The 24,459-nt window shown below is 43.5% G+C and overlaps 1 protein-coding gene across 5 annotated transcripts in view; it reads right to left on the bottom strand.

The window, feature by feature from the left end:
• Ttc27 (tetratricopeptide repeat domain 27) overlaps positions 1-24,459 on the bottom strand; it is a 145,836-nt gene that overhangs the window by 53,292 nt on the left and 68,085 nt on the right. For all 5 annotated transcript variants that reach the window (XR_003952200.1, XR_003952201.1, XM_006525025.4 and 2 more), the window contains one exon: positions 10,868-11,095. Coding sequence is in view for 3 of the 5 variants with exons in the window: in XM_006525025.4 (XP_006525088.1) it covers positions 10,868-11,095 (228 nt within the window). In the remaining 2 variants the exon portion in view is untranslated. The remainder of the gene's footprint in view (positions 1-10,867; positions 11,096-24,459) is intronic.

Below are 24,459 nucleotides of genomic sequence, written 5' to 3'. Positions count from 1 at the left end.
CATGGCACAAATGAAAACAAGCTGTTGAATATAGTTCAACAAACAGGAAATACCCTTAGGCCAAATCCAAGATCACTGCCACCTCTGTTTGGTAGTGGCTTTCCCCAAGACATGCTCCATGCTCTTAAGTCGTGCATCACCATACTTGCACTCTAATATTCCCCTCACTGAAGGAGAACACTCTTTAACCTGTCAGTTTTACTGTCTCCCTAAGGGGATAGTTTCCTTAATTTTCCTTTTACTGTTGTAAAAGAATTCTACTATTGGTTGTTTAATGCTGTTTCTTGTTTGGATGTTTACAGCTATTCTGTTATTTGCCTCTTCTTTCCAGAAAACTTACACCACGTAAGTCATCTGCTCCCGAGACCTTCCCAGAAGGTTTATCTCCCTGTTGGCTACAGATAACGGGCAAGAGTGATTTCTCTCATCACCTTGCAGAGCAACAGGCGGGAGAGACAGTTGCACGTTTGCTGCAGAGAGCTGACTGCACCAGAACTGAGCTAGCCCATACGTATGCTGGCTCTGCTTTTCCGAGCAGTGGAGTGATTGCAGACTCGGCTTTCCACCTTATGCAGGCACAGAACAGACCGGCCTGTGCCATGCCTCTGGGGTTCCTAGGTCTCAGAACCAAGCAGGCATCAGGCAGGGTTTCCACCTTCCCCACTCTATCACGGCCCAGACGCTACCACAGGGTTCTTGGCAGCTGTAAAATTAAGCCTTAGGAGTTTCTTTCTTTTTTTTCCCTTCCTTCCTTTCTTTTTTTTTTCCTTCCTTCCTTTCTTTTTTTTATTGCTAGCCAATATGAGAAAGAAAGAAAAAGACTCTTTTTTTTCTGTACATATTATTCACATATGTCCATCCTGTCTGCTCTTTGAAAAGGGAACACCAACCTCCTTGAATTTTCTACCACAAGTAATAACTTTACGACAGAAATTATTGGGTCACATTTCAAATGTAGATACTTTATCCTTTCAAAAACTAAAATGAGTCAGGCATAGTGTCACATGCCATAAACCCAGTGTTAGGGAGGCTGAAGCAGAAAAATGACAAGCTCAAAGCCAACCTAGCCTACACAGTAAGATCCTGCCTCAAAACAAAAACCACTAAAAGGACAGGCAACATTTGCCCTGTACATAAGGGTGAGTATGGCCCAGGCCTTGGGATGAACCATGATTCAAAGGTCTGACTCACAGGGAGAGCTCAGGAGATTCACTGGGCACCCTGTGCCAGACAGCTCCAATCTTACAACTTTATTCTGCTTCTTCCAATAGCCCAGTGACTCTTTGTTGACGGGAAACAACGTCTACGCTAACAGCTGAAGGTATTCAGGACGCTCTAGACTTGGCCTTGGCCAATATGGCACTGTGTCCTCCACAATCTCCTACAGAGGTCAAACCGAGAAGTTAAGAGCTCTGAAGCTAGGGCAAATGTCCAGGCTGAATATCAACTCCTGTCTTCATCAACTACAGCGGCTGGTACAAACTGACACTTCTAATTCTTCATCTATAAAGTTAGTAAAAACATTAAGGATCTTGGTGATTGTGCCGCTGGCTAAGAGTATCTACAGAGTGCTTAAAAGTCAGTACCTGAAGCCTGGTCATATGTAAAACTCCTTGCTGTGTTACTATTAGGATAGAATAGAATAAAGTCAGAACTCTACAGTCACCAAGAATCTTTGCTTTCTAAATGACTGGTGTTTGCACATGCAGAATATATTATTCCCAGAAGACATGCCCCCAGTTTCACTTCTGTGAATCTAACCCTTCTTTAAGTGCTCAGTGAAAATCACTTCTCCATCAGGCCTTTCCTGACCATCCATTGTTGCTTCATTCGCCTCTAGGCAGCAAAAGCACACTGCCCATTTATTCTACCACTGCTCACAGGGGACTCACACCTCTCCTCTCCCCACTGACACACAAAAAACAAAGGATTGCAAGCCTGCATCTTAACAAGCTTTTGCATCTCTCAATACTGCTAAAGGAATCCACGTTACATCCTAGCTTAGATCATCAGTGCTTTAAAAAGCTCCAGTCTCAGGAAAGCATTAGTCCCGTTGACTGCCCCCTACCACTCAGCACTGCCACTGGCTTCCCTTCACCTTTGTCCACCAGTGTTTCACTTCTGCCTGCAATAAAACAAGGCCGTCTAGTATCTCTTTACTTAGCTGTCTATTCTCGGTTCAGCACTGCATTTGACCACCATCTCCCTAGGAAGCAGGTTACTGATAGTAATCTGCTGTCTCACCGCACCCACTCTTCAGTCCTCAGAGTCTGTTTTTGATCGTCACCAGCAGGCTTCAAGCCAGGGACCAGTTCTTGGCTTTCTATGAATGTTATAGCATTTGGCATCACCCTGATAGTTTCATTTCTATGATCCCTTCCCTTAGTTCTTTCCCCTCTGGCCAATGTGCTGTGTTGACCCGAGTATATTCCATTTCATTTGTATTTCTGGCAGTGTCCTTCTCCTACCTTCCTCCAGTCACTGGAGATGTCCAGAGTACAGGGCTCGGTCTCATATTCTAAGCTGGTACAATGTTCTCTAAGACATTTGCTTACTACTGCAGTTTCAATTTAAGTCCGAGGAGCAGCATCTGCATGCTCTATACAATGGCTTTTCACTCAGGCTTTTAGCTCTAAGGGACTGTCAGCTATCTTTGCTTTAACACAGCACCGTCACCTCCTATTTAACACCCAAAACCATATCACATCTCCTGCAAAAAGGTACTTTCCCTTCTTCCTGAATTTCCTGTGGCTAATTTAAGAGACATCTGAGTCAGGAGATGTTGCTGCGTAGTATAATGTATAGTTGCCATGTGCCAACACTCGGGTTCAATCCCCCTGTACTACACACAGACACAGACACAGACACAGACACAGACACAGACACAGACACAGACACACATACACACACAGCATCTGGCATTCACACTGGTTCCAAGGCTTCCTTCAATCATGCCAATCCAAGGGTAAACTCGAAAATTTTCCTTTGTAGCAAACCTCAACCTATTCTTGCTCCTTCCTGCTCCTGCTCCTTCCTGCTCCTTCCTGCTCCTGCTCACAGCTGAAGTCACAGTTAAACTTTCAACAATACTATGTGTGCCGTCATTTACACAAAATCACAATAGAGTCCCCTACCCGTAGAGTTAGATAACCCTAAAGCAGGGCCTTAAGTGGTTCACAAACTGGTTCTCCTTTTGTTCTTTTCCAGCACAAGCTCTTTGCTCTCTGCTCATAGGCTGGCCCAGCTAATGCATGCCACATCTGCACCTGCTCTATGGCAGGCCATTGATACTGTTTAGTCACATAACTACGTAACCACCTATCCAAGCAACCACCTTTCCGAAAAGACAAAGAATACTAAAACAATTTCAAATTGATGATTTTTAAAAAGCATATCTATTAACTATTTAGCAGTTGTTGATTTTATCATGTTGGGGGATTTAAAGACTACTGTATTTAAAAACCCCAAATCAAATATCTATCAAGTATGTTGGTTCAAATATAATCCAGGACTCAGGAGGCCGAGGCAAGAGGACTGTGAATTCTGGACCATTTTGGGAGACAAAGTGAGTCAGTATCTCATCATACTGCCACCACCACTATTAGCAACAACACAGAAGCCGCTTACCAGGAAATACATGAAGCAAAATGGCATCTTATTGTGTGCAATTTGTGTCCTCTAAAACAAGTAACTTCATCGTCAATATCTGTCTAGCATACATGAATTTATAGCAGCACTTAGAAATGTTAGATTTGTCCCATGACAGATGGAATTTTATCCAGAATTTTAATACCTTTTATCCAGAATGTTTGAATAGATCAAAACCCTACACTATTACAACAAATTAATCTATTAAAACTAATTTTGCTCATTTTCATTTGCCCTATATAAAAAGTGAAATGCTAGAGAAAAACAAAAAAGAAAAGATCCTCACCTCATAGCTGCAAGTTACATTTGGATATACCCTTCTTTTCCTTTTAAGATTTATTTAAAAAAAAAAAAACAAAAACAAAAACAGCCGGGCGTGGTGGTGCACACCTTTAATCCCAGCACTCAGGAGGTAGAGGCAGGCAGATAGAATTCTGAGTTGGAGGCCAGCCTGGTCTAAAAAGTGAATTCCAGGACAGCCAGGGCTATACAGAGAAACTCTGTCTCGAAAAAAACAAAACAAACAAACAAACAAACGATTTACTTTTACTTTTTTAGGTTCTGTATATGTGTATCTGAGTGTTTGTGCACATGAGTGCAGGTGCTGCTGGAGGCCTGAAGAGGGCGCTGATCTGCAGGGGTTGGAGCTACAGGCAGTTGTGAGCTTGTCTGCTTCCCTCCCCTCGCTCCCCTTAGCTGCCCCCCAGTCCAAAGTAGAATTAAAATCTTGAATTAAGGAATTAAAACAATGTCAATCCTTACAGAACTAAAGCCAAACCCTTCCTGGATGGGCCCCCTAAAGAGCAAGCATACACTGGACAGTCATATGAACACTAGAATCCATGGCTCTCCTCAAGCTCTCTCCAGCTGAGAAGCCAGCTCCTCTCTCAGCATCCTTGCGCTTCCCATCCCTCATTCAACAACCACCTCCCCTCACATCAGCACTATGCCTCCCCTTCCCCATCCAGCAGCAGAACTACTCCCCTCTCCAGTCCTCCTGGTTACCTGAGTCTCAAGTCCTTACTCCCAGTGACATCACATGACCTTACAAAGGTGAGGTCTCTGTTAGCCAAGTAGAGGAGTTAAGGAGAAAAGAAGCTTTTCAAAAGAGAGAGCAACAGAAAAGGAAAGAAAAGAAAACAACATGTGTTGAGCTGGGTTGGATCGCATGACAGGAATGAACATTTTCCTTTATCCCTGCTATACAAACTGATATCTAAGCAAGCCATTCTTACTTTTTGCATAAAAGTCAGAACAAGGGGAAGAATGACTAACAATAGAAACAAGAACTCAAGTTTTACATGTCAACCTATGGAGATTTGGTTAGATTTCTCCCCTCTTACCTCAGTGTTTAGTACTTAGGTCCCTGAAGCCCAAGATTAAATTTTGCTAGTTTCTTGAGTCTTGTGGGGGGAAATGGGTGGGTCTGAGTGGATGGCAGCACTAATGTAAGTGGTGCGTGTCTTCTGGCTCTCTGAGAAAAGCACCGTAAACAGCAGGTTAGCGCAGGAGCCCATCCCTCAACACAAAGCCAAACCGTGCTGCTTTGACATCGATGCTCTGCAGATGCCTCTCCCCATTTACCAAGATCTCACATTGAAACTAACCTTATGGACAACATTGTTTTTTAAAGTTCTATCTTCTCTTTCTTGTGGCACTCAAAAGAGACAGCACACAGTAATGACAGCTCTTCAGAGACATCCAACTTAGTAACTTGGGTCACAAGTTACTAAGTCTAGTGTTTGAGTTACAGTTTGTAGCAGTTATACAGACTGGAGCACCAAATAAATGCCTGTGTATTTTGGCTTTTGTTTCGGTCTGCCTGGATTGAAGACACATGGCAGGCGGCAAAGTATCCTCACATAATATCTGTCTGTATTGTGACTGTGCTTTGAACAGCTGTCACTTCTGTGTCTCAGTAATTAGTTCTAAATTGTATAACAAAGCCATTAGCCTGTAACTCTTCCCTTGCAACTTCCCCCAAATCATCGCTTTGTTCCAGTGTCCCTCCCGCACCAATAACTCCCCTGCAAGTGTAGCTTGCTACCGGCTTCTTACCCAGGCTATCTAGTGCCCCCTCCCATAGCTGTGTGCACAAAACAATGGTCCTGCGTCCCTCTGTGCACACCCCATTCCTGCACTGAAGGCGAAGCATGGCATAAATCAACTTTAGTGGTTCCCTAACAACCAAACAAAAAAGTCAGTGAGTGTAGCCTAACGTTTAAGACATTTGATAGCCTGAGTCAATCTAGCATTCCCATTGTAAAGGCCCTATTTCCTCTGGCTCTGAAAAATCGGCCTGTTTACCAGTTCTCCCGTCCCTCCAGCCCACAACTCAGCCTTTGCTCCTTAAGCTCTGCAGTGTAAGCCTCCATAACCTACTCAAGTACGACTTGTCTCTCAAAGCTGAACACATCCTATTCTCTGTATGTGAGAGGGGGAAAGACTGATTTAAATTAGGGCATGTTTCTTCAACCAAATGCTACTGACATGAAAGGCCAGAAAAGCTTGTATAAACAGCTATGCTGTGCACTGAGATATTTCATCATGGGATTTTTGCCCCGCAACATCTCTGATATCTCTCCCTTTCACAAGCCAATAGCACATGCCCTCACTTCCCCTTTATGAAAGTCAAAATTATCTCCAGAAGTTGCAAAATCATATGTAATAAGAATCACTGCATTGGTACAGTTGCCAATGAAAACCAACTCCAAAGTTATACATTAAGCATCTTTGTTGTCACGTTATCCCCATCAACTTCAGCAGAGACATTGTATGTGAATGTCCTACTCTTCCCCAGACTGCTACCTGTCACCAGCTTTGGAGGACACTAAGTGTTATTCTCATTACAACACACACACACGCACACGCACACGCACACGCACACACACACACCTTAAATTTTGTTTGAAGAATACTCTAATGAAACCTGATTCTTTGAAAGCTTGCTTATTTATTTATTTATTTATTTATTTATTATATAAGTACACTGTTTCTGTCTTCAGACATACCAGAAGAGGACATTGGATCCCATTACAGATGGTTGTGAGCCACCATGTGGTTGCTGAGAATTGAACTCAGGAACTCTGGGAGAGCAGTCAGTGCTCTTAACTGATGAGCCATCTCTCCAGCCCTGAAAGCTAATTTTTGAAAGCATTCAAAAATTCAGTGTAAAGGACTACCAGGTCTACCTTTTTATGTACCTATTTTCCTATCATTTCAGCACAATTCATAACAGGCAATCCACATCTCTATCCAGTAAGCAGGGGAACAGATTGTAGCAATGGGATATGATCCAGTCTTGTAAGGAAGAGGTTCGAATAGCTATTGTAGCATGGATGAGCCCTGAGGGCACTACACTAAGTGGAATAAACCAGTCATCAAAGATGAATACTGAGGGCTGGAAAGATGGCTCAGAAGTTAAGAGCACTGCTGCTCCAGGAGGTGACCAGGATTAGGTTCCCAGTACCCTTCGGGTAGCTCACAAATGTCTGTAACCCCAGTTCCAGGGGAATCCAATGACCTCTTCTGGCCTCTGCAGACACTACACACATGGTGTATATTTACACACATGCAGGTCAAACACTCATCTACGTAAGGAAAAAGAAGACTCCTATATGACTCTGCTCTGTGAAGTCAGTAGAGGTAGAATAGCTGAGTCAGTCAAAAGGAAAGCAATGTGGCTGCCAGAGGTTTAAAGAAAGGGAAACAAGGACTCGCCTAACAGATTTAGTTTCAGTTTCACAGATGAAAATGTTGTGGAGACCAGTTGCCCAACAGTATGAACCTACTTCATATTAATGAACTGCACATTCAGAAATGGCAAATTACGTGTTATATATGTATTTTTATAACCTCAACTAAGGAAAAAAACCTGTTGGCTCCACAGTCAGATCATCTGTATTTCAATACCAGCAGTATGCTCAAAGAGGCACGCGGCTTCTGACAGTCCTGAAAATATCAGTAGCAAATTCTAACTCAGGGGTGCCTGAGCAACTATGGGCTCCAGGATGGCTGTAAAGGTGGCCCAACACAAAGTCAAACACTTACTTACAACATAATGACTTTTTTACACGTGTTTGGAGCTTGATTACAAGGTTCTTGAGTGTGAACTTGTAGCTCACCAACTTGCACCACAGCCTGAGACAAAGCAAGTGTGTGCACGCTCTTCCTCGCTGGGCTTCACCTGTCATTGTACCAATGACAGTACGATACCACTGAGGAGGCGGCCTCTGTAGTGCCACTAAAAAGTTCAGCTAAAGAAATGTCTACAAAGCAGTAAGAGAAACTGTGTTAATGCCTTTTTCTCCATCCACTATCAGTGTATGTTGAAGCTGGTCTGGTGCTGCTATGTGTTCAAATGCTAAATTCTGTGCCTCAAGGTCTAGTTGGTGTAACGTGAACGAATTCTCACATACACCAGATTTTGTTGTACAAACCTTGCTCCCCAAGTTAACTGGTCAATAAAAGGCTAAAGCCTGTGATCTCGCAGTAGGAAGAGGAAGGGGGGATTGCCTGGGAATGAGAAAAGAACTCTGGAAAGAAGAAAGGGGAAGGCTTTTCACTAGGCGACATAAGAAGAAACAGATGTGACTACTGGCCTGAAAGGTATAGCTAGCCACGTGGCTAGATGGAGCTAGGTGGGCAGGCTAACTTAGATGAGCTAGTTGAAGAGTCTGCCAGCCAAGGCCTAAGCTTTGAAATATTAAGAGGTCTCTGTGTGGTTATTTGGGGAACTAGCTGGTTAAGAAGTAACTGCTGCCATATTAATTTCCAGCATTAGTTATTAACTACAGAATATTTAAATCTGCCATGGAGATGGTAAGTAAAAACCAAGGTTTCATAAAAATCAATGGAAGATGATACAATCACCACTCAAAACTCATGTTCAGTCATGTCACACTGTACAGTGCATCAAGAAATGTATGACCAAAGGTATTAAAAATGGGGATTATCACACAAATTGTTGTCAAGACTGAATTTGATAAGGGGCTAAATATTAAATCATCAATTACAGAAATTCCTAAAAACCGACCAGGCTCTTTTTAAAGAAGGAGGGAGGTAGAAGAGAGAAAGGAGGAGGGGAAAGGAGAGGAGGGGAGGGGAGGGGAGGGGAGGGGAGGGGAGGGGAGGGGAGAGGAGGAGAAGGGTGAGAAGAAGCAAGGAAGATGTCTAGGCTAACTATGGTAACATCACTACTTGTCAGGCGTAAGAAGGCTAAGTCAAGGCCAAATATCAGTAAGATTTTATAATTTTCAACACATCATTATGTTGCTTGTAGTTATCAAACAACAGTTGTGCCATTGTAATGACAAAATCTGGCTTATAGACTTAGCATTTTTAATGGATTTAACCCCTCACTTAAATTAAACAAGTTTCTTTGAGGTTAGAAATCAATGTGTCAAGCAGCAATTATGGCAAACTCAGATTAAGGCAAACAATTTCATGTATCTTGACACTGGCTAGATACTGTCCTATGACCAAAATACGTAGATTTGTTTCTCAATCTGACACAGAGTTTAGAAACGAATTTCAGGATTCCCATGAAGATAGTATTTTGGTATATTTATGACTGTACTTTCAAGTGATATAAATCTATGTCACCTGCCAATTTACAAGTGGACTGCAGAAAGCTGCAGTCTTATATTTAACTTCAAGGCACCTGTGATCACGCGTCTTTCCCAGACTTCTGCGCTCCGTCTTCACAAAGGTCCTCACTACTCACGCCTGCACGTTCTGCTGACACCGAGGTTTGTGAGCAACTACCTTACAAATTCTTTAGATTTATTCATTCTATGTGTGTGAGTGTTTGCCCGCATGTATGTATGTACACCACGGGTGTGTGCCTGGTGCCTAAGGAGAGCACAGAAGGTGCCAGAACCCCTGGAACTCGAGTTCCAGACGCTTGCTAGGAACCAAACTGCAGTTCTTGGCAGGAGTAAAGTGCTCCTAACTGCTGACCCAACTACTCCCCAGCGCACTCTTTTCAACGAAGCACACTCAGAAAAATGAGATCTGAGCTATCTCATGAGCACCTTGAGAGCTGAAAAGCGCAGTGGCTTTCATTAAACTGATACTGATGCATCCAGTTTTCAAATGCAATGTCAAATAAAAAATAGTTTTATGTTACCTTTATAATTACATATTACATTTACAATTTTAAAACGATGAGTTTTCTTACTGGATAGGTTTATTTCCTTCATTAGTGATCATAAACTTAGGACCTGCTTGACAATCTCAAAAGACCCTGAAGGCTGACCACATGATTAGGATTACTATGTGAGGGCCTTTTGCTTATCTGTAGTCAAATATCAAAAACCTATACAGACTTTTTCTCATAAGCTTTCATTATTGCTTCTGGATTTAATGTGTGTAAGATAGTTCTTCTCCATCTAGTGTGACCCCGAGGAACCAAAGGGTTGGACACCCCTGTTCTAAGCAAACTGACTTTTTTCAGTGTAAAAGACTCTTTCCGAGTCTACTGTTTACACACACTGTCCTTCCTGGCCCATTCTCTGTACCAGGCAACGGGTGGAGGCAACCCAAGTTTCCATCAGATAAGCTATCCAAGTCAGCGTGCACGTGCAGGAGCCATCACTGGTGAAATGAAAAAGCAATGATGAAGTCTGACTGAGAGAGGAAAGAGTCTCAAAATCATTTTCCCAACTGGATATCGTTATATACTGAGAAAGGTAATCTGCCCTCAAAACTAGGTCTTCTCCTGTAGATTTGTCAAGACTTAAGGGTCTAGATACCTTTTGCAGTAATTTTTCAAATCTCATGCAGCTGTTTAAATGGAGCTGGAGGCATGGCTCCATCAGTACAGTGTCCAAGTACAACGACCTGATTCTGAGGCTCGGCATGTACAGAAGCCCAAGTGGTCGCATGCCTTCTCCATGCCAACACTGGGGACCCTGAGGATCCCTGAGGCTCACTGCAGTCAACACAGTCTGTAGTGAGCTCTGGATCAACGAGAGACATTGACAGATCATCCTGAAAACCAAGGTGGATAGCTGCTGAGGCCTGGCACCTGTTGTCCTCTGCCCTACACGTGCACCTGCATACGCACATACAGAAAACATATTTTAAATGTTTTGTTTGTGTATGTGTGTATTATCTAGACATTTTCTCCTTATATAACGAATAACCCATCCCACATGTTACCGTATTTAAGAAAGGAAACCCCAGGCCAAGACCGGAAGACTTTATGAGGCCTTACCTGCATGGGATTGATCTTCACTGAGCGCTCGAAGCACTCCACACATTCCCGAAACTCCTTGTTCCGAAGATGGAGGAGAGCTTTGGAGCGCTGGGCACGTGCACTGCGATGCCGGGACAGCTCCCAGGCCTTGTCGTAGCAGGAATGGTCCTGCAGGACATCTCCAAGTAAGCAATATAAACCTGGTGTTTCCTTTTTCTCCAGTTCTTGCCTAAGTATTTCTTCTGCCTGTGAACAGCAACAAAAACAAATCACTTACCAAACCCAGACACTATTGCATATGCCAGCAAGATTTTGCTGACAGGACCCTGATATAGCTATGTCTTGTGAGGCTATGCCAATGCCTAGTAAATACAGAAGTGGATGTTCACAGTCATCTATTGGATGGAACACAGGGCCCCTAATAAAGGAGCTAGAGAAAGTACCCAAGGAGCTAAAGGGGTCTGCAACCCTATAGGAGGAACAATATGAACTAACCAGTACCCCCCCAGAGCCGTGTCTCTAGTTGCATATGTCGTACAGGATGGCCTAGTCGGCCATCAATTAGTGTCAATGGGAGGACAGGCCCTTGGTCTTGCGAAGATCATATGCCCCAGTACAGAGGAACGCCAGGGCCAGGAAACAGGAGTGGGTGGGTTGGGGAGCAGGGTGGGGGAGGGTATAGGGGACTTTCAGGATAGCATTTGAAATGTAAATGAAGAAAATATCTAATAAAAAAATCACTTAATCCTAACTAGCTGCTATTTTTAGGACGTGTACTTTTATTTCATAGTCTGTGAATTTTCAATTACTTGCTCATTTCATGACTCGAGAGCATGGGCTGCCTGAGAAAAGCCCGAAGGAAGACAAATATGGCCCAAGAGAAAAGGAAGCAGGAGAGGCAGGGACTATTCTAAGAACACAGGGAGCCTCCTGCCTGACAGGCCGCCCACTCCCGCCACTCCACAGCATTCCCTGCTTCCCTTGGTCCCACCGCTGCTCTTAGAGAAGAGTCTCTACCTCACCTTGCCCCATAGCATGGAGATGGTTTTGTTTTTATGTATTCTCTATTTAAGTTGTTAAAATTCTATTTAAAAGAGATATAATTGAAAAGCCATTGTTAAACATCTACCACTCAACCAAGCCACATTTCGCCTACAGATGTAACTTTGCACTGAGAAGTAGAAGAGCCATCTCGCAATCCTCCTCTGGGCAGGTGCTGAAGTCACCATTAGTGTCAATGACATCTTCCTTGAGTTCCTAATGTCCATTTCACTGAAAATAGGCTGAGGTGGTGGGCGGGGGGTAGGGGGAGCAATCTACCAAACTGGACTGTGTCACTGCCATCTGGAATGCTCCAAAGACACCCTGAGACAACTGAACAACAACCACACTCACGCTTTTCCTCAGCCAGGACTTTTTGTTTTCCTAAGGCTTGATAATCACCGTTACCGTTTCCCCCGAGCTAGCCTCACACGGGGTCTGTGGCCAGGGCAAACAAAAGCCTTCATCTGTATGTGAGGTGGACTGTGACTGATACAATACCCCTTCTCTGTCTATATAAGTAGGTTGTGTACCCTAATTTAGTGAGTGGGCTAAGACACACACACACACACTCACTCCCCCCAAAGGATTTTCTTTAGTTGTCCTTTCTTTCTCGCCTGCTTCTAGTACTGTGGGCAGAGCTGGTAAGGAGGAGAAAGAAGTACACTGACTACAGACAGCAGCAGTGGCAGAAGTGGCAGAGGACCATGGCAGCAGCAGCTGAGCGGTCAGCAAAAGCAGCAACAGAGGAGCTGTGACACCTCAGGAAGCAGAGCTGGGAAGTCAGGAGGCCACGACATTAAAGGAGCAAGGTGGCTGGGGTGCCTATCTGAAGGAGGAGTTAAACGGTTCAAGAGAGCACAACGCAGTAACAAAGAGGCAGTGGAGGGAAAAAGGACAGAGAACAGGTAGAAGCAAGGTTAGAAAGAGGTGGCAGAGAAAGAGCGGGCACTGCACAGGCTCCAGGGGGCTGTCCGTCCTTTAGAACCAAGGGTCTCAGAGTTCTGTTATTCAGAAGGCTGAAGCTGGAGCTATCAAAGGCTAAGGAATCATGGGCCTACACTGAGCTGCAGAGCCAGGGGACCTTGATTCCCAAGGCTTCAGCTGGATCTGTTCACTCCAGCAGGTCCAACTTGCTGCTGCTCACAACCTAATTACGGCTGTCCAGTGTGTACGATCTGACACTTACCCCAAGTTCTCCTTGTTTACCCATGACTCCCATCCAGGCAGGGCAGCCTGCTTGGTGACACCAACACCAGGCACATGTGGCTCCTCCAGGCGGTCAGCTTAAAGACCAACTTAAAGATCACCCTCAATACAAGGCTGCCTATCACGTGACTACGCTTATGACTACTAGGAATCCTCAACTTACCTCACCCCCATCTGCCACCCTGTTCTGATACACTGGCAACCTGAAAGTCTATATACTAGATTTAGTTTAAGTTCCATGTATCTGTAAGGTATCTAAGTTTTGAACTCTTTTTAAATAAGGAATGAACTTTTCCAAATGCTGGTGCTTTTGCATTTGTGATGAAGTACAGGTAATACAGACTGTCAGGTGTACTCTGGACATGGACTGAAAATGTACAAAACAATTTCCAAGGGAAAATAATCATAAGCCAAAACAAATATGAAATTTTATAGTTCAATGTTTTAGGATACAAGTTTCCTCTATTACCAAATAATAAAATGGTTTTTAATGTATCTGAACAAAACTCTGTGAGCCATAAAGACAAACAGTTAACAAAAACGTCATACGATAGTGGCCACACCAATAAGCTTACAGTGTGGTTCAAAGCATTTCTCTTGACAGGAAGGCATTTAAACTTTGCACCACACCATTCCACAAATTCCAAAGCTGACTCACATAAAATCCCTTCCATTTCTATTCCGTTATAGTGGATTCTGTGGTCTGGAATAAACATCAGCCACCACACTGCAGATGTGGCCACATGCACTGTCTCCTGGCAATCTGATGCCATGACTGTGAAGGGAACAAACGCCGGCAAGTCCATGACACCCGCTGAAGAAGGAATTCTGGAATTGTCTTCTTGGTGCCTTAGACTACAGCACCTACAAGCTCAGAGCTTTGTCTGCTGAGAGACAGGGCACCATGAAGGTAGACAGTGAGAGACAGGCCAGCTGCTTCCAGACCCACTCAGACAGCTGAAGGAAGGGAAAGGAACGGCCCTTGGTGTTTTCCATCCTCAGGGCGGTGAACCAGAGGATTTCTGATGCTCGCAGAGGGTCTGCTGCGCTGGTGGCTGTCAGGCCACAGGACTGCGGGAGCACAGCTGGGCAGACTCAGACGTTAGCGCTGGGCAAAGCCGGAGGCAATCAAATAGGTTCCACTTTATTATTATTATTTTCTCAATGGAATTTTAGCTATACATTGTTTTTGCTTTTTATTCTTTAGCAAATGCTGTGGATGCACTTGGGACTATGGCAAAAACAACACTGAGTGACCTTAGAAGCTGGGAACTTCTCCGGGACACTGGGCTGGAGCCCTGCTGATTCCTGAGGAAAAGCCACCCAGAGAAGCCTTGAGATGAGGACAAGAATCCCAGCTGGCCTCAGGCTATTGGAAGTGTAGAGGACCTGTTGGTGGGGCATCCTAAGCCCCAGGACACACCCCATGAAGTGCCCACTTCACCACCAGCTAATTGTAACTTCTGAGAAATCCCAAAGCCCAGTCAAGCTCTCCCCAGAAGTCAAGCTCTCCCCAGAAGTCAAGCTCTCCCCAGAAGTCAAGCTCTCCCCAGATTCCTGTGGCACAGAGACACAGGAGAAACAAACATCTTGAAGGGGTGATTACGTGGGTTTGAGCCACTATGTTTTGGGCAGACTCATACATAGCACAGGAAATGCAGGAGAGTGAGCCACGGGACCAGTTACTCCATCACAGCCAGGCGCAGAAGAGGCCAATGGTCATGAAACACCAGACTCAAGAACTTTTGGATTAGTCAAGAAACAGAAACTTCCAACTTCTTCTGGCCCCTATACCAGCAGAGGCAGCAGTCCTCTCTCTCCCAATCTACATTACTTCACCTAAGACTGATGCCTGCACCATTCATCCTATTAGTCATGGCTTCTAGACACATAAATTCACACATAGAAGCCACTGAAAGGTTTTAATTTATAGAGAGAAAATCTTGGGATCAAAAAGATTCTGGAGGTGTTAAACCAGAGACAAATGAGATCATAATTGAAATCAGGCTGAACTGAAGTCCCCTAGAAGAGTTTTGATTCACAATGCTAACTCCAACAGCTGGGGATAGTTCTCAATGAGGTGCTCAAGTACATGATGAAACTTGGACTCGAATGTGGCCAAAAACCAAAGTTGAGATACCAGAAATTCCTCATGGAATGTGGAGGAAGAAATCCAACACTCCGGATAGAGGGACTTGTTAATTTAGCACTTGCAACCTGCTTACCCACCCCAACTTTGTCACCCAGAGAACCTAGGGGTTGTTCCCTCCATCTTGGCTTTGAGAGACATAGTTCACATGGAAGAAGAAATACATTTGAAAAAGACTGTCATAACTGTGCCGTTTAATAGGGAAACACTTGGGAGTGCTTCTGCTGTCATGAGCTTCCAGATTCCAATGAAGAAGATGAGACCCAAGGTGGCAGACACCTGCCAGTTGCACTGTGAGCCAAATGGGTATGATGATCTGCTCAGACACAGCTAACTAACCTAGTGGGGACCAGCATGGACTGTAAAGCAGTAGCTGACTGACCCCAACCAACGCAGGCAGGCAGCCAACTAAAGTCAACCTTGATCTGTGTCACACTGTAAAAGTCTAAGAGTCTGAATCTCTACTCTAAGATGCCATCTCTCACCCAGTTCCTATCCCCCAGTATCTTCAAAGACTCCATCTCCAAAACACAATTAAGAGGAGAAATACCACTTAGAAAGGACAATATGATAATGTACCAAGAGCATAGCAAAACTCTACTCAGCTTTAAAGAAGTAAACATAGCCGTTTTCTAGGTACTTGTATCCTAGAGAAAAGGCTTCTTTCAGAGTTGTTTTTGGTTAATGCTAATGCTTTGGAACCTAAAGAATTTGTAGGAGTCAGTCCACCCAGAGTAGGCCTCTATGTCTCTGAAGCCACCAATAATGATTTTCCTAGCTCCCTAACACAGCAAGCTGGATATAATAAATACCCATCAGTATAGAGATCCAAGCAATGGTCCCCAGCCTTCACCTCTCCATCCAGCATTGGTTGACTACATACGATACGGAAAGTTCTGTCTAAACCTCAAAGGGTTAGCCCTCCCATTAAAATTGAGAACATGCATGGATCCTAGAAAGTACCAAGAATTATTATAAATAATACAGGGGTGGAACTAAATATAGCTACTGTCCAGGACACTGTCTTTTCTCTCAAGCCCTGGCCCTTGAGAAATGGATATAGATAAAGAAAAATGCTTCTCTCTATCCAAGAGCTACATACTGTCAGATTAGAGCACAGCAAAAGTACACATGGCTTATCTTTCGAGAGAACAGTATGAACTATATTCTTCGCTTGTCTTATCAGTCCATCAGACTGCATCAGTCAGTGGTCTTGATGACACTCTGCTGATAGAATTCAAGAAACTAAGATAAGAAATTCTCTCGGCATCGACCAAAAACCAACTGAAAATCATTTGCTTTATACCGTTGCTTATTATGAGAAAATAGTCAGTTTATAAAAATTATCTTCATAATTTACCACCAGGAATTCATCTATTAACTAAAACAAGTGGTTATGATTTTAATCTAAAATGTTAGACATAAGCACATTTTTTTAGTCACTAAGCCAAGATTTATTATAAAATTTTACATGAAGGATTTTTTTTAATTAGGTATTTTCTTCATTTATATTTCCAGTGTTATCCCAAAAGTCCCCCATACCCTCCCCCCTGACCGCCCTACCCATGCACTCCCACTTCTTGGCCCTGGCGTCCCCCTGTACTGGGGCATATAAAGTTTGCACGACCAATGGGCCTCTCTTTCCAAAGATGGCCGACTAGGCCATCTTCTGATATATATGCAGCTAGAGACACGAGCTCCGGGGAGTACTGGTTAGTTCATATTGTTGTTCCACTTATAGGGTTGCAGATCCCTTTAGCTCCTTGGGTACTTTCTCTAGCTCCTCCACTGGGAGCCCTGTGATCCATCCAATAGCTGACTGTGAGCATCCACTTCTGTGTTTGCTAGGCCCCGGCATAGTCTCACAAGAGACAGCATTATCAGGGTCCTTTCAGCAAAATCTTGCTAGTGTTTGCAATGGTGTCAGCGTTTGGAAGCTGATTATGGGATGGATCCCCGGATATGGCAGTCTCTAGATGGTCCATCCTTTCGTCTCAGCTCCAAACTTTGTGTCTGTAACTCCTTCCATGGGTGTTTTGTTCCCAATTCTAAGAAGGGGCAAAGTGTCCACACTTTGGTCTTCCTTCTTCTTGAGTTTCATGTGTTTCGAAAATTGTATCTTATATCTTGGGTATTCTAAGTTTCTAGGCTAACATCCACTTATCAGTGAGTACATATCCTGTGAGTTCTTTTGTGATTGAGTTACCTCACTCAGGATGATGCCCTCCAGGTCCATCCATTTGCCTAGGAATTTTATGAATTCATTCCTTTTAATAGCTGAGTAGTACATCCATTGTGTAAATGTACCACATTTTCTGTATTCATTCCTCTGTTGAGGGGCATCTGGGTTCTTTCTAGCTTCTGGCTACTATAAATAAGGCTTCTATGAACATAGTGGAGCATGTGTCCTTCTTACCGGTTGGGACATCTTCTGGATATATACCCAGGAGAGGTATTGTAGGATCCTCCGAGAGTACTATGTCCAATTTTGTGAGGAACCTCCAGACTGATTTCCAGAGTGGTTGTACAAGCTTGCAATCCCACCAACAATGGAGGAGTGTTCCTCTTTCTCCACATCCTCCCCAGCATATGCTGTCACCTGAATTTTTGATCTTAGTCATTCTGACTGGTGTGAGGTGGAATCTCAGGGTTCTTATGATTTGCATTTCCCTGATGATTAAGGATGTTGAACATTTTTTCAGGTGCTTTGCAGAAAATTGGTATTCCTCAGGTGAAAATTCTTTGTTTAGCTCTGAGCCACATTTTTTAATGGGGTTATTTGATTTTCTGGAGTCCACCTTCTTGAGTTCTTTATATATATTGGATATTAGTCCCCTATCTGATTTGGGATAGGTAAAGATCAGTTCCCAATCTGTTGGTGGCCTTTTAGTCTTACGGTGTCTTTTGCCTTACAAAAGCTTTGCAATTTTATGAGGTCCCATTTGCCGATTCTCGACCTTACAGCACAAGCCATTGCTGTTCTATTCAGGAATTTTTTCCCCTGTGCCCATATCTTCGAGGCTTTTCCCCACTTTCTCCTCTATTAGTTTCACTGTCTCTGGTTTTATGTGGAGTTCCTTGATCCACTTAGATTTTACCTTAGTACAAGGAGATAGGAATGGATCAATTTGCATTCTTCTACATGATAACCGCCAGTTGTGCCAGCACCATTTGTTGAAAATGCTGTCTTTTTTCCACTGGATGGTTTTAGCTCCTTTGTCAAAGTTCAAGTGACCATAGGTGTGTGGGTTCATCTCTGGGTCTTCAATTCCCTTCCATTGGTCTACTTGTCTGTCTCTATACCAGTACCATGCAGTTTTTATCACAATTGCTCTGTAGTACAGCTTTAGGTCAGGCATGGTGATTCCACCAGAGGTTCTTTTATCTTTGAGAAGAGCTTTTGAATCCTGGGTTTTTTGTTATTCCAGATGAATTTGCAGATTGCCCTTTCTAATTCGTTGAAGACTTGAGTTGGAATTTTGATGGGGATTGCATTGAATCTGTAGATTGCTTTTGGCAAGATAGCCATTTTTACTATATTGATCCTGCCAATCCATGAGCATGGGAGATCTTTCCATCTTCGGAGATCTTAATTTCTTTCTTCAGAGACTTGAAGTTCTTATCATACAGATCTTTCACTTTAGAGTCACGCCGAGATATTTTATATTATTTGTGACTATTGAGAAGGGTGTTGTTTCCCTAATTTCTTTCTCAGCCTGTTTATCCTTTGTATAGAGAAAGGCCATTGACTTCTTTGAGTTAATTTTATATCCAGCTACTTCACTGAAGCTGTTTATCAGGCTTAGGAGTTCTCTGGTGGAATTTTTTGGGTCACTTATATATACTATCATATCATCTGCAAAAGGTGATATTTTGACTTCTTCCTTTCCAATTTGTATCCCCTTGATCTCCTTTTGTTGTCGAATTGCTCTGGCTAGGACTTCAAGTACAATGTTGAATAGGTAGGGAGAAAGTGGGCAGCCTTGTCTAGTCCCTGATTTTAGTGGGATTGCTTCCAGCTTCTCACCATTTACTTTGATGTTGGCTATTGGATTGCTGTAGATTGCTTTTATCATGTTTAGGTATGGGCCTTGAATTCCTGATCCAAGACTTTTATCATGAATGGGTGTTGGATTTTGTCAAATGCTTTCTCAGCATCTAACGAGATGATCATGTGGTTTTTGTCTGTGAGTTTGTTTATATACGGGATTACGTTGATGGATTTCCGTATATTAAACCATCCCTGCATTCCTGGGATGAAACCTACTTGGGGGTGTCCGCCGACTCCGGGCCCAAGGTGACCCGGTGCTGCACCAACAGGAAGGGACTTGTGACTCTGATCAGGCCGGGTTTTCTGACATATGCTCATTTTTAACACTGGGTTCCCAGCTACCAGCACTATTTCAGAACCTTTAGTAAATGGGGCCTTCGAAGAGGCCCAATTTGTGTATCGTTCTACTTCCTGATAAGGTTCTTCTGTGTCTGCCACACATCCACACTACCCCAAGTTGTTCTATGCACAGTTAGAACCCATCGGAAACTAACTGAAAATAACTCTTTTCCCTCTCAAGTAGCTTCTGTTGGGTATTGATCACAATGCCAAGTCACTAAGACACAAGGCTTATGGAATAAATGCGTAGTCTTATACACTCTAAACTCCACTACAGAAATGGTTAAGGCTTTTTATCAGAACTCTTCTTCAAGTGTGTTAGTAATCTACAAAGTATCTGTTAATGGCTGTCTTCCAGATAACCAGGCTCCATGTCAAAGGGCTAAGCCCTGGCCTTACATTCTGTCATGTCAGTGTGCTTACCCTAGAAATGAGGTTTCCTAAAAGCCCCTGTGCTTCTGTTTCCATGAGGACTGGCCAGAGGAGAACTGCAAGGAAGAATGAAGCAATAGCCTTTGCATGCCAACATGGTCATGGGCAAACACAGTGCCAAGCAAGACCCAGAGCAGCTTGGGGAGCCGGGCTGGCTGTTGCCTTGGTGTGTGGCTCATCTTCCCAGCTGTGAGCCAACCCTGCTAATCAAAGCAACTCCAGTCCTCTGTGAAAGTCTCTCATTTAGCTCACAGGGCTGCTACTACAGAGTTCCCAGAGATTTCCACTGACCTGTTTAAGCTCCCCTTCATGGTCTCATCTCAATGGCAGTACCCGGCTTCACAGATTCCCTTTCAATGTCTGACCTTCCCACCTATAGCAATGTTCCACACAGACTGCTGGTAGACCTCTTCCCTGATCCTCTGACTTAACTTTCCCTTTTATACAAGCCCTAACTCCAGGAAACCCCTTATTCTGAAAAGGATTCAAAGCATCTACTACGTCCATAAATAAAGCAAGCCTGTGGTACAACCTTGTTGACATTTTTACCTTTTATATCATGCCACCTTTACCTTTTGTATCTTCCCATTATATGGTGACTCATAGGTTCATTTTCAGTCAATTTATCAGTGGGTAAATTCATTACCTCAGTCCCTATCATAATTCTGAGAATTAACCATATTAATTTAATCAAAGTTAAAGCTACTACAGCTAAACAATCAGGACTCATGGGCTCCCAGCTCAACAAACCAGACTCTGCTTCAAGAAAACAAGGTGAAAAGAAACTGAGCAAGACACAGACCTCTACACATAGACCCACACCTGTGCACTTACACACACACACATACACACACACACACACACACACACACACACGAGCGCGCACACACACTTTTTAAACAAGGTTTAAAAAAGAAATGAATGAAGAAATATTCTTATTAACCTTAGAGAAATAAAAGCTGGTAAGAGATTCTCTACTCGATAGATACCCCAAATTTAAGTAGGATCCAAAGCTCAGAACATCAAAAGAACAGTATCTATTTGATTAAAAACATGACAAAATAAATTCTATTTCTATACTCACTGCATTATAGACTTGAAGATTTGCTACAGTCTAAGACTCAGTGTTTTCAACCTCTGCAAAAAAGACAAATTAACTTACAAAACAAAGAGCAAGCATAAACCAGGAAAATGTTCACACTGTGAAAGCTAAAGGGTCAAGGATTTCACCTTGGAATCTTACTTCAGCCTCCAACTCCCAAACTCCATAACTCTTTAAGAACCAGGAACACAGTGGGTGGCATGTAACTTGTCACTGCCAAACTCCATCAACTGTGGACGCTTTATTATCTGCAAGATGGGTGTGGAGGGCCAGAGGAAGCAGCTTCCTGGAGAAGGGAGGAAGAGCAGAGCAGTGGCCCTGCCTGGTCTGGACTGACCTCTTCCCACAAATTAATGCTGTGCATTTTTACGTTAGATAAGTTAATTCTTTCTCCTTGAGATCTTACACCTCCTTCTCCTGCCAGCAGAGCTCTCTCTCCAGGGCAGTGCTGAAAGGCAATATATTTCCTTGACTCAACTCATCACACTGCATTCCTTGGCCTTTTCATTCTCTCCAGCATGTCCCAGTTTTATCCTTCCTCCTCCACTTACCCACTAAATTTGTGCAATTTATTACTTAAAAAAAAAAAAAAAAGAACTACAAGAGATGTGCCCAGTGTACAAGAATACACCATCGGGTACCATGTGCAGTCCTGCAACATCATTTTGCAGTATCAGGGGTCTTCAGAGTACAGAAATGTTGTAGCTGCCTGCACATTGCTCTTTCTGTGGGAAAATACAATATATGAGGGGTGAAACGGGGTCTCACTCTGTTGTCCAGGCTTGCCTCAAACTCACAGCTAGCCTCCTCCTACCTCAGCCTATTGAATCCTGGATGACCATAGCTCAGATACACATTTTTATAAAGATAAAGGAAAACTTGTCACTCAAATATCTACTAAATAACACTATATTCCCACATGTGCAAAGGATATTCATTATATTTATTCATCTATTTTATTTTTACAGTCTCACACAATTACTTCTCTTAATGAAATTACATGAGTGGTTTCAGTATAAACCTCGAGCTAGGACTTAAGCAGAACCTACAGTTACAGTTAAAAGAAAGCAAGGGACACTACAGTGCTTGGCCTAGAGACTGGACAGGGCTAGAAGTGAAGGGAGGAGAGCACATAGCCCCTCACTAGCCAGTCAGCACACATGTAGGATTCGGGCCCAGTTTCCATTTGGCTGTTTGGGTTTTGTTTGACTCTTGGTTTAGGGGTTGTTTTGTTTTGTTGTTTGCTTGGTTTTCATCTTTAGGATCTCTAAGAGAAGTCAAAAAATCTGGAGTTTTTAAAAGATGAAATCTGAACATTTTTACTGACTTTTTTTTCCCCAAACACTGTGAAAGACAGACAAAATATCTTGCTGGCCTACATTCACCCACAAAATGTCAACTTACAACTTCAAACTCAGGACATAAACTCCTAGTACTTTGTGTGAACCAATTCCCCATTCCCTGTGTAGTTCAGGTAGAATGGCACATGATGGGATCAGTAACCATTTCCATTTGTAATAGTACAGTGCTCTTTGTTGTTAAGTGGAAAATAGTTAGAGGGAGAGAGACCCTGCCCTACTACTTCAATCTCAGACAGCACTCTGTCTGTCAGCCTTGAGTGGAAGTTGAGTTGAAAGTTGGAGTGGGGGAGGAAATGACCCTCGAGGTTTTATTCTTTCTACTTTAGTCTGAAGTAATTTTCAATGTACTTCTTGGCTGAGAGTTGCATGTTGATTGTTGTGGATTAACGGAAGGAATTAAAGTTCTAATGTGGGACAAGAGCATTCGTCATCTGCCCAGCATACAAGCAAAGGGAACTGACAGACAGACAACTATGGCAAGTCTTCCCAACAAAAGATGAGGGGACAGAGACCAGTGCGTGGACTCAGCGGTTCTGAGTGGAAAGGGCACCCTGAGGACGATCAACATGACAGACAGGCTTAACAAGCAGGCCAGTTCACTCCAAGCAGGTGGAAAGAGACAGGCCACCAACGTAAGATGGCGTTAGTGGGGAGCTGGAGAGGTGGCTCAGGATCCTTTGTCTTACAGAGGACTGGAGCATGGCTCCGAGTAACCACATCAGACAGCTCACACTGCCTGTAACTCCGGGGAACCTGATGCCCTCTTCTGGTCTCCATGCACATCCATGTGAGCACACACAGGAACACACCAGATACACAGACATGAGCAAATTTTTTTGAACTAAAAATGAAGATAAAAAGATCTGGCCTTCTATCACCAGGCCTGAGTTAAAAAGAACCAAGCACATGTCTAGATCTAACAGTGCACGTGTGAAGGGACTCACACAATGGGTTTCCTCTAACCCCAGCCAGGCTTGCCCCAACCCCCAGCAGAAAGGTTAGCTCTCAGGCATAAGTCCTACCCTGTGAGAAGGTACTCTACACCCCTGGCACACGCAAGGAGGATGCCTAGGGCAGAGCTAAAGATGGCGCTGAAGCACCTTCTCCTCTTCCCAGAGACAATACTCGTAGCAGGACAGCTTCCCCCCGGTAGTCGTGTCTCCTGGGCAATAACCGAGAGGTGCAGAGCACCAAAGCCCCATTCCTGGGCGGACCCTCCCAGCCTTACGACCTGGGCCAGCTCCTCACTAATTGCTTCTTGTATTTATGTGTGTGACAACACCAGGCTCTGGCTTGGGATTTCTCAAAGTGTACTTGCCAACACAAACACTCCACATCCACAATAAAACAGAGTAATTTAAAACAGGCCTGGTTATCCGATTAGCTGGTCACCTCCTATTTGCACTACCCAGCTGTGGGGCATTTTCAATTACTGTGCCTCTTTGGGGTTTAACTTAAAAATCTAATCTCCACTTTTTATGGGAATTATACTAACCATGTAGGCAGGCAGGTGTGGGGAGAGGACGGGCTTTATAGGGAATGAAGTTAGCTCTTGGAAGGCAAAATTTGCCACTTACCAATGTTAACCAGTAAAATGACAAAGGTGATTCATATTTTGTAGTCTCTTATAAGTAGCATGTAATGATTACAAACTGACTGTGTAAAGAATAATCCATGAAAAACGCTTAGAACCTGCATTATCTAAAAACAAACTATGGTGTCTTTATAGTTACTGTGAGAAAACTGGAGAGTCTAAAGGTTCCCATGGAAGTGTGGGCAGGAATCATACTACTGAGAAGAAAACAGGATGGTGGCGGGTGTTTTGCCATCTGGTCAGTCGTCCATGAGGAGGGCTCTTCTGGGGTATCTGCTTCCTAGGACATTTCCAACTATTTGTTACATGGACTCACAGCTCTAATTAACACA

The sequence above is a fragment of the Mus musculus genome, chromosome 17, assembly GCF_000001635.26.
Source record: "Mus musculus strain C57BL/6J chromosome 17, GRCm38.p6 C57BL/6J".
Classification (NCBI taxonomy): Eukaryota; Metazoa; Chordata; class Mammalia; order Rodentia; family Muridae; genus Mus; species Mus musculus.
This window is presented reverse-complemented; position numbering and strand designations above follow the sequence as displayed.